General features: G+C 67.6%; 1 protein-coding gene across 8 annotated transcripts in view; it reads left to right on the top strand.

The window, feature by feature from the left end:
• The first annotated feature begins 90 nt into the window (after positions 1-90).
• cln3 (CLN3 lysosomal/endosomal transmembrane protein, battenin) overlaps positions 91-11,582 on the top strand; it is a 33,058-nt gene continuing 21,566 nt past the window's right edge. The window contains exons 1-3 of one of the 8 annotated variants that reach the window (XM_063063040.1): positions 91-399; positions 1,173-1,208; positions 1,371-1,407. Coding sequence is in view for 3 of the 8 variants with exons in the window: in XM_063063035.1 (XP_062919105.1) it covers positions 363-399; positions 1,173-1,208; positions 1,371-1,407 (110 nt within the window). In the remaining 5 variants the exon portion in view is untranslated. Of the gene's footprint in view, positions 400-1,172; positions 1,209-1,370; positions 1,408-11,582 lie in introns of those variants that run through there. The other 7 variants (XM_063063035.1, XM_063063033.1, XM_063063041.1 and 4 more) reach the window with 7 other exon arrangements.

Here is an 11,582-nt window from a genome sequence, read left to right as displayed (position 1 = left end):
GTCGGCGGTTCCTTGGCGCGGGTGCCTGGCGGCGGCTGCCACTAAGATTATTGCTGGCAACTATGCCAAACTAGCCAGCGGCCATCTTTGCTACTGGCAGAGTCTGGTCTATATTTGGTTCCTAGGTTGTTATCTGGTGTTTATTGGAACCTTGAGGTGATTAACAGAGCAGGAGAGTGTTGATGAAACTTTCATAAGGGAGGACGTGGAAGGTGTTCGATGGAAGAAAGGGAAGGGAGGAGCCCTGTTTCTAAATAAACCCGTCGGAACTGTTGTGTGGGGCTGAAGCGGTCCGCGGGGACCTCGTTGAGTGCAACAACGGAAGCAGAAATAGAAGGGTCGCCCTGGAGCTGAACGTCGTCATGGAAACGCCCGGTGGAGGGGATGCCTCCACTGAGGGTGAGGGAAGGGTTGAATGTTGGAGAAGGAGTGTTCGAGCAAAAGAGCGGCAGGGATGGTGGGGGAGGGTGCGAGGGACGGGACGGGAGGGTGGGGGAGGGTGCGAGGGACGGGAGGGTGGGGGAGGGTGCGAGGGACGGGACGGGATGGTGGGGGAGGGTGCGAGGGACGGGACGGGATGGTGGGGGAGGGTGCGAGGGACGGGACGGGATGGTGGGGGAGGGTGCGGGGACGGGATGGTGGGGGAGGGTGCGAGGGACGGGATGGTGGGGGAGGGTGCGAGGGATGGGGCGGTGGGGGAGGGGGCGGGGACGGGATGGTGGGGGAGGGTGCGAGGGACGGGACAGGATGGTGGGGGAGGGTGCGAGGGACGGGACGGGATGGTGGGGGATGGTGCGAGGGACGGGACGGGATGGTGGGGGAGGGTGCGAGGGACGGGACGGGATGGTGGGGGAGGGTGCGAGGGACGGGACGGGATGGTGGGGGAGGGTGCGAGGGATGGGACGGGATGGTGGGGGAGGGTGTGAGGGATGGGGCGGTGGGGGAGGGTGCGGGGACAGGATGGTGGGGGAGGGTGCGGGGACGGGATGGTGGGAGAGGGTGCGAGGGATGGGGCGGTGGGGGAGGGTGCGGGGACGGGATGGTGGGGGAGGGTGCGAGGGACGGGACAGGATGGTGGCGGAGGGTGTGAGGACGGGACAGATTGGTGGGGGAGGTGTGAGGGACCGGTAGGGGACCTGCTATTCTATGCCACTCTATCCCTCTTTACTCAGATGAGAGGGCAGCTCCGATAGTCTGGAACGTGCTGGGTAAGTGACCCAATACCCTTCCTGCACACTCTCCCCACACACATCCCAACTCCCCTCGCCTCACTGGTCCGTCTCCCCTCGCCCATTTTCACTGACCTGTTTTCCATTGCCTCTCTCCCTTCCCAATCCCTGCCTATCACTGGAATGACTTCCTTATTCCAGATCGAAGGACCTACTGGAGAAACATCATCGGATTCTGGTAAGTATATTCTGATAAACTGGAAGGTTGTTTTCGGAGTTTCTCTCAGTATCTGACCCCGGGAGTGTGTGATGGGACGGTGTGGAGGGAGATTCACTCTGTGTCTGACCCCGGGAGTGTGTGATGGGACGGTCCGGAGGGAGATTCACTCTGTGTCTGACCCCGGGAGTGTGTGATGGGACGGTGTGGAGGGAGCTTCACTCTGTGTCTGACCCCGGGAGTGTGTGATGGGACGGTGTGGAGGGAGATTCACTCTGTGTCTGACCCTGGGAGTGTGTGATGGGACGGTGTGGAGGGAGATTCACTCTGTGTCTGACCCCGGGAGTGTGTGATGGGACGGTGTGGAGGGAGATTCACTCTGTGTCTGACCCCGGGAGTGTGTGATGGGACGGTGTGGAGGGAGATTCACTCTGTGTCTGACCCCGGGAGTGTGTGATGGGACGGTGTGGAGGGAGTTTCACTCTGTGTCTGACCCCGGGAGTGTGCGATGGGACGGTGTGGAGGGAGATTCACTCTGAGCCTGACCCCGGGAGTGTGTGATGGGACGGTGTGGAGGGAGATTCACTCTGTGTGTGACCCCGGGAGTGTGTGATGGGACGGTGTGGAGGGAGATTCACTCTGTGTCTGACCCCGGGAGTGTGTGATGGGACGGTGTGGAGGGAGATTCACTCTGAGCCTGACCCCGGGAGTGTGTGATGGGACGGTGTGGAGGGAGATTCACTCTGTGTGTGACCCCGGGAGTGTGTGATGGGACGGTGTGGAGGGAGATTCACTCTGTGTCTGACCCCGGGAGTGTGTGATGGGACGGTGTGGAGGGAGATTGACTCTGTGTCTGACCCCGGGAGTGTGCGATGGGACGGTGTGGAGGGAGATTCACTCTGTGTCTGACCCCGGGAGTGTGTGATGGGACGGTGTGGAGGGAGCTTCACTCTGTGTCTGACCCCGGGAGTGTGTGATGGGACGGTGTGGAGGGAGATTCACTCTGTGTCTGACCCCGGGAGTGTGTGATGGGTCGGTGTGGAGGGAGATTCACTCTGTCTGACCCCGGGAGTGTGCGATGGGAGCTTTACTCTGTGTCTAAAGGCCTGATTTATACTTGTGCGTAGCCCTACACCGTAGTGAGCACACGTAGTTGTGTCTGCGTTGCTCTGCAATTCACCGCCAAAAGGCTAGTTGGCGGTGGGGTTTCTATGCCACTGTGTTGAGTTTCTTCGCGAGAGACATGGACAAGAAAATGCATTTCAAATATTTTCAGATGTTGGCAGGTAGGTTTGACGATTTGGTTCATCGTCTCCAACCATTTATTTCGCATCAGTGTACGCACAGTATGCTCAGAGACTGGGAATCACCATTCCAGTTTTAGCTTCAGGTGGAAGTCAACAGGCTGCAGGAGCGAGCTACAGACTGGCATCAAGCACAGGGTCATCCATAATTTTGGTCTGCATCGCCGCAACATGTGGTTACATTTTGGGAGAGGAGCATATCAGGCTACGGTGTAGGGTTTGGTGTAGGGTACAGCGTAGGGTACGTGGCTACGGTGTACATTTGTCGCACAAGTATATATCAGTCTTAAGTGTGTGATACATTTGTGGAGGCTTTGTCAGCCAGATTGTGACCTTCTCTTCCTCTCCCCCCCACCCCCACTCTCCCTCCTCCTCTCTTCTCCCCCCCACCCCCACTCTCCCTCCTCCTCTCCTCTCCCCCCCACCCCCACTCTCCCTCCTCCTCTCCTCTCCCCCCCACCCCCACTCTCCCTCCTCCTCTCCCCCCCACCCCCACTCTCCCTCCTCCTCTCCTCTCCCCCCACCCCCACTCTCCCTCCTCCTCTCCTCTCCCCCCCACCCCACTCTCCCTCCTCCTCTCCTCTACCCCACCCCCACTCTCCCTCCTCCTCTCCCCCACCCCCACTCTCCCTCCTCCTCTCCTCTCCCCCCACCCCCACTCTCCCTCCTCCTCTCCTCTCCCCCCACCCCCACTCTCCCTCCTCCTCTCCTCTCCCCCCACCCCCACTCTCCCTCCTCCTCTCCTCTCCCCCCACCCCCACTCTCCCTCCTCCTCTCCTCTCCCCCCACCCCCACTCTCCCTCCTCCTCTCCTCTCCCCCCCACCCCCACTCTCCCTCCTCCTCTCCTCTCCCCCCCACCCCCACTCTCCCTCCTCCTCTCCTCTCCCCCACCCCCACTCTCCCTCCTCCTCTCCTCTCCCCCCACCCCCACCCTCCCTCCTCCTCTCCCCCCCACCCCCACTCTCCCTCCTCCTCTGCTCTCCCCCCCCACCCCCACTCTCCCTCCTCCTCTCCTCTCCCCCACCCCCACTCTCCCTCCTCCTCTCCTCTCCCCCACCCCCACTCTCCCTCCTCCTCTCCTCTCCCCCCCACCCCCACTCTCCCTCCTCCTCTCCTCTCCCCGCCACCCCCACTCTCCCTCCTCCTCTCCTCTCCCCCCCACCCCCACTCTCCCTCCTCCTCTCCTCTCCCCCCCACCCCCACTCTCCCTCCTCCTCTCCTCTCCCCCCCACCCCCACTCTCCCTCCTCCTCTCCTCTCCCCCCACCCCCACTCTCCCTCCTCCTCTCCTCTCCCCCCACCCCCACTCTCCCTCCTCCTCTCCTCTCCCCCCACCCCCACTCTCCCTCCTCCTCTCCTCTCCCCCCACCCCCACTCTCCCTCCTCCTCTCCTCTCCCCCACCCCCACTCTCCCTCCTCCTCTCCTCTCCCCCCCACCCCCACTCTCCCTCCTCCTCTCCTCTCCCCCCCACCCCCACTCTCCCTCCTCCTCTCCTCTCCCCCACCCCCACTCTCCCTCCTCCTCTCCTCTCCCCCCACCCCCACCCTCCCTCCTCCTCTCCCCCCCACCCCCACTCTCCCTCCTCCTCTGCTCTCCCCCCCCACCCCCACTCTCCCTCCTCCTCTCCTCTCCCCCACCCCCACTCTCCCTCCTCCTCTCCTCTCCCCCACCCCCACTCTCCCTCCTCCTCTCCTCTCCCCCCCACCCCCACTCTCCCTCCTCCTCTCCTCTCCCCGCCACCCCCACTCTCCCTCCTCCTCTCCTCTCCCCCCCACCCCCACTCTCCCTCCTCCTCTCCTCTCCCCCCCACCCCCACTCTCCCTCCTCCTCTCCTCTCCCCCCCACCCCCACTCTCCCTCCTCCTCTCCTCTCCCCCCACCCCACTCTCCCTCCTCCTCTCCTCTCCCCCCACCCCCACTCTCCCTCCTCCTCTCCTCTCCCCCCCACCCCCACTCTCCCTCCTCCTCTCCTCTCCCCCACCCCCACTCTCCCTCCTCCTCTCCTCTCCCCCACCCCCACTCTCCCTCCTCCTCTCCTCTCCCCCCCACCCCCACTCTCCCTCCTCCTCTCCTCTCCCCGCCACCCCCACTCTCCCTCCTCCTCTCCTCTCCCCCCCACCCCCACTCTCCCTCCTCCTCTCCTCTCCCCCCCACCCCCACTCTCCCTCCTCCTCTCCTCTCCCCCCCACCCCCACTCTCCCTCCTCCTCTCCTCTCCCCCCACCCCCACTCTCCCTCCTCCTCTCCTCTCCCCCCACCCCCACTCTCCCTCCTCCTCTCCTCTCCCCCCCACCCCCACTCTCCCTCCTCCTCTCCTCTCCCCCACCCCCACTCTCCCTCCTCCTCTCCTCTCCCCCCCACCCCCACTCTCCCTCCTCCTCTCCTCTCCCCCCCACCCCCACTCTCCCTCCTCCTCTCCTCTCCCCCCCACCCCCACTCTCCCTCCTCCTCTCCTCTCCCCCCACCCCCACTCTCCCTCCTCCTCTCCTCTCCCCCACCCCCACTCTCCCTCCTCCTCTCCTCTCCCCCCCACCCCCACTCTCCCTCCTCCTCTCCTCTCCCCCCCACCCCCACTCTCCCTCCTCCTCTCCTCTCCCCCCACCCCCACTCTCCCTCCTCCTCTCCTCTCCCCCCACCCCCACTCTCCCTCCTCCTCTCCTCTCCCCCCACCCCCACTCTCCCTCCTCCTCTCCTCTCCCCCCACCCCCACTCTCCCTCCTCCTCTCCTCTCCCCCCACCCCCACTCTCCCTCCTCCTCTCCTCTCCCCCCACCCCCACTCTCCCTCCTCCTCTCCTCTCCCCCCACCCCCACTCTCCCTCCTCCTCTCCCCCCCACCCCCACTCTCCCTCCTCCTCTCCTCTCCCCCACCCCCACTCTCCCTCCTCCTCTCCTCTCCCCCACCCCCACTCTCCCTCCTCCTCTCCTCTCCCCCACCCCCACTCTCCCTCCTCCTCCTCTCCCCCACCCCACTCTCCCTCCTCCTCTCCTCTCCCCCACCCCCACTCTCCCTCTCCTCTCCTCTCCCCCACCCCCACTCTCCCTCCTCCTCTCCTCTCCCCCACCCCCACTCTCCCTCCTCCTCTCCTCTCCCCCACCCCCACTCTCCCTCCTCCTCTCCTCTCCCCCACCCCCACTCTCCCTCCTCCTCTCCTCTCCCCCACCCCCACTCTCCCTCCTCCTCTCCTCTCCCCCACTCTCCCTGCTCCTCTCCTCTCCCCCACCCCCACTCTCCCTCCTCCTCTCCTCTCCCCCACCCCCACTCTCCCTCCTCCTCTCCTCTCCCCCACCCCCACTCTCCCTCCTCCTCTCCTCTCCCCCCCACCCCCACTCTACCTCCTCCTCTCCTCTCCCCCCACCCCCACTCTACCTCCTCCTCTCCTCTCCCCCTACCCCCACTCTCCCTCCTCCTCTCCTCTCCCCCCACCCCCACTCTCCCTCCTCCTCTCCTCTCCCCCACCCCCACTCTCCCTCCTCCTCTCCTCTCCCCCCCACCCCCACTCTCCCTCCTCCTCTCCTCTCCCCCCACCACCACTCTCCCTCCTCCTCTCCTCTCCCCCCCACCACCACTCTCCCTCCTCCTCTCCTCTCCCCCACCCCCACTCTCCCTCCTCCTCTCCTCTCCCCCCCACCCCCACTCTCCCTCCTCCTCTCCTCTCCCCCACCCCCACTCTCCCTCCTCCTCTCCTCTCCCCCCAACCCCCACTCTCCCTCCTCCTCTCCTCTCCCCCCACCCCCACTCTCCCTCCTCCTCTCCTCTCCCCCACCCCCACTCTCCCTCCTCCTCTCCTCTCCCCCCACCCCCACTCTCCCTCCTCCTCTCCTCTCCCCCACCCCCACTCTCCCTCCTCCTCTCCTCTCCCCCACCCTCACTCTCCCTCCTCCTCTCCTCTCCCCCACCCTCACTCTCCCTCCTCCTCTCCTCTCCCCCACCCCCACTCTCCCTCCTCCTCTCCTCTCCCCCACCCCCACTCTCCCTCCTCCTCTCCTCTCCCCCCATCCCCATTCTCCCTCCTCCTCTCCTCTCCCCCCACCCCCATTCTCCCTCCTCCTCTCCTCTCCCCCACCCTCACTCTCCCTCCTCCTCTCCTCTCCCCCCCACCCCCACTCTCCCTCCTCCTCTCCTCTCCCCCACCCTCACTCTCCCTCCTCCTCTCCTCTCCCCCCCACCCCCCACTCTCCCTCCTCCTCTCCTCTCCCCCCCACCCCCCACTCTCCCTCCTCCTCTCCTCTCCACCCCACCCCCACTCTCCCTCCTCCTCTCCTCTCCCCCACCCCCACTCTCCCTCCTCCTCTCCTCTCCCCCACCCCCACTCTCCCTCCTCCTCTCCTCTCCCCCCCACCCCCACTCTCCCTCCTCCCCCCCACCCCCACTCTCCCTCCTCCTCTCCTCCCCCCCACCCCCACTCTCCCTCCTCCTCTCCTCTCCCCCCCACCCCCACTCTCCCTCCTCCTCTCCTGCCCCCCATCCCCACTCTCCCTCCTCCTCTCCTCTCCCCCCTACCCCCACTCTCCCTCCTCCTCTCCTCTCCCCCACCCCCACTCTCCCTCCTCCTCTCCTCTCCCCCCACCCCCACTCTCCCTCCTCCTCTCCTCTCCCCCACCCCCACTCTCCCTCCTCCTCTCCTCTCCCCCACCCCCACTCTCCCTCCTCCTCTCCTCTCCCCCACCCCCACTCTCCCTCCTCCTCTCCTCTCCCCACCCCCACTCTCCCTCCTCCTCTCCTCTCCCCCCACCCCCACTCTCCCTCCTCCTCTCCTCTCCCCCACCCCCACTCTCCCTCCTCCTCTCCTCTCCCCCCCCCCCCACCCCCACTCCCTCCTCTCCTCTCCCCCCACCCCCACTCTCCCTCCTCCTCTCCTCTCCCCCACCCCCACTCTCCCTCCTCCTCTCCTCTCCCCCACCCCCACTCTCCCTCCTCCTCTCCTCTCCCCCCACCCCCACTCTCCCTCCTCCTCTCCTCTCCCCCACCCCCACTCTCCCTCCTCCTCTCCTCTCCCCCCACCCCCACTCTCCCTCCTCCTCTCCTCTCCCCCCCCCCACTCTCCCTCCTCCTCTCCTCTCCCCCCACCCCCACTCTCCCTCCTCCTCTCCTCTCCCCCACCCCCACTCTCCCTCCTCCTCTCCTCTCCCCCCACCCCCACTCTCCCTCCTCCTCTCCTCTCCCCCCACCCCCACTCTCCCTCCTCCTCTCCTCTCCCCCCCACCCCCACTCTCCCTCCTCCTCTCCTCTCCCCCACCCCCACTCTCCCTCCTCCTCTCCTCTCCCCCACCCCCACTCTCCCTCCTCCTCTCCTCTCCCCCACCCCCACTCTCCCTCCTCCTCTCCTCTCCCCCCACCCCCACTCTCCCTCCTCCTCTCCTCTCCCCCACCCCCACTCTCCCTCCTCCTCTCCTCTCCCCCACCCCCACTCTCCCTCCTCCTCTCCTCTCCCCCACCCCCACTCTCCCTCCTCCTCTCCTCTCCCCCACCCCCACTCTCCCTCCTCCTCTCCTCTCCCCCCACCCCCACTCTCCCTCCTCCTCTCCTCTCCCCCCACCCCCACTCTCCCTCCTCCTCTCCTCTCCCCCACCCCCACTCTCCCTCCTCCTCTCCTCTCCCCCACCCCCACTCTCCCTCCTCCTCTCCTCTCCCCCACCCCCACTCTCCCTCCTCCTCTCCTCTCCCCCACCCCCACTCTCCCTCCTCCTCTCCTCCCCCCACCCCCACTCTCCCTCCCCCTCTCCCCCACCCCCACTCTCCCTCCTCCTCTCCTCTCCCCCACCCCCACTCTCCCTCCTCCTCTCCTCTCCCCCCACCCCCACTCTCCCTCCTCTCCCCCACCCCCACTCTCCCTCCTCCTCTCCCTCCCCACCCCCACTCTCCCTCCTCCTCTCCTCTCCCCCCACCCCCACTCTCCCTCCTCCTCTCCTCTCCCCCCACCCCCACTCTCCCTCCTCCTCTCCTCTCCCCCCACCCCCACTCTCCCTCCTCCTCTCCTCTCCCCCCACCCCCACTCTCCCTCCTCCCCTCTCCTCTCCCCCCCCACCCCCACTCTCCCTCCTCCTCTCCTCTCCCCCACCCCCACTCTCCCTCCTCCTCTCCTCCCCCCCACCCCCACTCTCCCTCCTCCTCCCTCTCCCCCACCCCCACTCTCCCTCCTCCTCTCCTCTCCCCCCACCCCCACTCTCCCTCCTCCTCTCCTCTCCCCCCCACCCCCACTCTCCCTCCTCCTCTCCTCTCCCCCACCCCCACTCTCCCTCCTCCTCTCCTCTCCCCCCACCCCCACTCTCCCTCCTCCTCCCTCTCCCCCACCCCCACTCTCCCTCCTCCTCTCCTCTCCCCCCACTCTCCCTCCTCCTCTCCCTCCTCCTCTCCTCTCCCCCACCCCCACTCTCCCTCCTCCTCTCCTCCTCCCCCACCCCCACTCTCCCTCCTCCTCTCCCCCCACTCTCCCTCCTCCTCTCCTCCCCCCCCCCACTCTCCCTCCTCCTCTCCTCTCCCCCACCCCCACTCTCCCTCCTCCTCTCCTCTCCCCCACCCCCACTCTCCCTCCTCCTCTCCTCTCCCCCCACCCCCACTCTCCCTCCTCCTCTCCTCTCCCCCCCCCCCACTCTCCCTCCTCCTCTCCTCCTCCCCCCCCCCCCCCACTCTCCCTCCTCCTCTCCTCTCCCCCCCACCCCCACTCTCCCTCCTCCTCTCCTCTCCCCCACCCCCACCTCCCTCCTCCTCTCCTCTCCCCCACCCCCACTCTCCCTCCTCCCCCACCCCCACTCTCCCTCCTCCTCTCCTCTCCCCCCACCCCCACTCTCCCTCCTCCTCTCCTCTCCCCCCACCCCCACTCTCCCTCCTCCTCTCCTCTCCCCCCCACCCCCACTCTCCCTCCTCCTCTCCTCTCCCCCCACCCCCACTCTCCCTCCTCCTCTCCTCTCCCCCACCCCCACTCTCCCTCCTCCTCTCCTCTCCCCCCCACCCCCACTCTCCCTCCTCCTCTCCTCTCCCCCCACCCCCACTCTCCCTCCTCCTCTCCTCTCCCCCCACCCCCACTCTCCCTCCTCCTCTCCTCTCCCCCACCCCCACTCTCCCTCCTCCTCTCCTCTCCCCCCACCCCCACTCTCCCTCCTCCTCTCCCCCACCCCCACTCTCCCTCCTCCTCTCCCCCCACCCCCACTCTCCCTCCTCCTCTCCTCTCCCCCCACCCCCACTCTCCCTCCTCCTCTCCTCTCCCCCACCCCCACTCTCCCTCCTCCCTCCTCTCCCCCACCCCCACTCTCCCTCCTCCTCTCCTCTCCCCCACCCCCACTCTCCCTCCTCCTCTCCTCTCCCCCACCCCCACTCTCCCTCCTCCTCTCCTCTCCCCCCACCCCCACTCTCCCTCCTCCTCTCCTCTCCCCCACCCCCACTCTCCCTCCTCCTCTCCTCTCCCCCCACCCCCACTCTCCCTCCTCCTCTCCTCTCCCCCACCCCCACTCTCCCTCCTCCTCTCCTCTCCCCCCCCCCACTCTCCCTCTCCTCTCCTCTCCCCCACCCCCACTCTCCCTCCTCCTCTCCTCTCCCCCCCACCCCCACTCTCCCTCCTCCTCTCCTCTCCCCCACCCCCACTCTCCCTTTCTCCTCTCCTCTCCCCCCCACCCCCACTCTCCCTCCTCCCCCCCACCCCCACTCTCCCTCCTCTCTCCTCTCCCCCCACCCCCACTCTCCCTCCTCCTCTCCTCTCCCCCACCCCCACTCTCCCTCCTCCTCTCCTCTCCCCCCCACCCCCACTCTCCCTCCTCCTCTCCTCTCCCCCACCCCCACTCTCCCTCCTCCTCTCCTCTCCCCCCACCCCCACCCCCACTCTCCCTCCTCTCCTCTCCTCCTCCCCCCCCACCCCACTCTCCTCCTCCTCCCTCTCCCCCACCCCCACTCTCCCTCCTCCTCTCCTCTCCCCCACCCCCACCCCCACTCTCCCTCCTCCTCTCCTCTCCCCCCACCCCCACTCTCCCTCCTCCTCTCCTCTCCCCCCCCCACCCCCACTCTCCCTCCTCCTCTCCTCTCCCCCACCCCCACTCTCCCTCCTCCTCTCCTCTCCCCCACCCCCACTCTCCCTCCTCCTCTCCTCTCCCCCCCACCCCCACTCTCCCTCCTCCTCTCCTCTCCCCCCACCCCCACTCTCCCTCCTCCTCTCCTCTCCCCCCCACCCCCACTCTCCCTCCTCCTCTCCTCTCCCCCCACCCCCACTCTCCCTCCTCCTCTCCTCTCCCCCACCCCCACTCTCCCACTCTCCCTCCTCCTCCCCACCCCCACTCTCCCTCCTCCCCCCCACCCCCACTCTCCCTCCTCCTCTCCTCTCCCCCCCCCCACTCTCCCTCCTCCTCTCCTCTCCCCCACCCCCACTCTCCCTCCTCCTCTCCCTCCCCACCCCCACTCTCCCTCCTCCTCTCCCTCCCCCCACCCCCACTCTCCCTCCTCTCCCTCCCCCCCCCCACTCTCCCTCCTCCTCTCCTCTCCCCCCCACCCCCACTCTCCCTCCTCCTCTCCTCTCCCCCCCCCCACTCTCCCTCCTCCTCTCCTCTCCCCCACCCCCACTCTCCCTCCTCCTCTCCTCTCCCCCACCCCCACCTCCCACCCCCACTCTCCCTCCTCCTCTCCTCTCCCCCACCCCCACTCTCCCTCCTCCTCTCCTCTCCCCCCCACCCCCACTCTCCCTCCTCCTCTCCTCTCCCCCCACCCCCACTCTCCCTCCTCCCCCCACCCCCACTCTCCCTCCTCCCCCCCACCCCCACTCTCCCTCCTCCTCTCCTCTCCCCCACCCCCACTCTCCCTCCTCCTCTCCCCTCCCCCCCACCCCCACTCTCCCTCCTCCTCTCCTCTCCCCCACCCCCACTCTCCCTCCTCTTCTCCTCTCCCCCACCCCCACTCTCCCTCCTCCTCTC

Source organism: Mobula hypostoma, chromosome 11, assembly GCF_963921235.1.
Source record: "Mobula hypostoma chromosome 11, sMobHyp1.1, whole genome shotgun sequence".
Taxonomy (NCBI): domain Eukaryota; kingdom Metazoa; phylum Chordata; class Chondrichthyes; order Myliobatiformes; family Myliobatidae; genus Mobula; species Mobula hypostoma.
The sequence above is the reverse complement of the archived record's forward strand: the minus strand, read 5'-3'. Positions and strand labels throughout refer to the sequence as shown.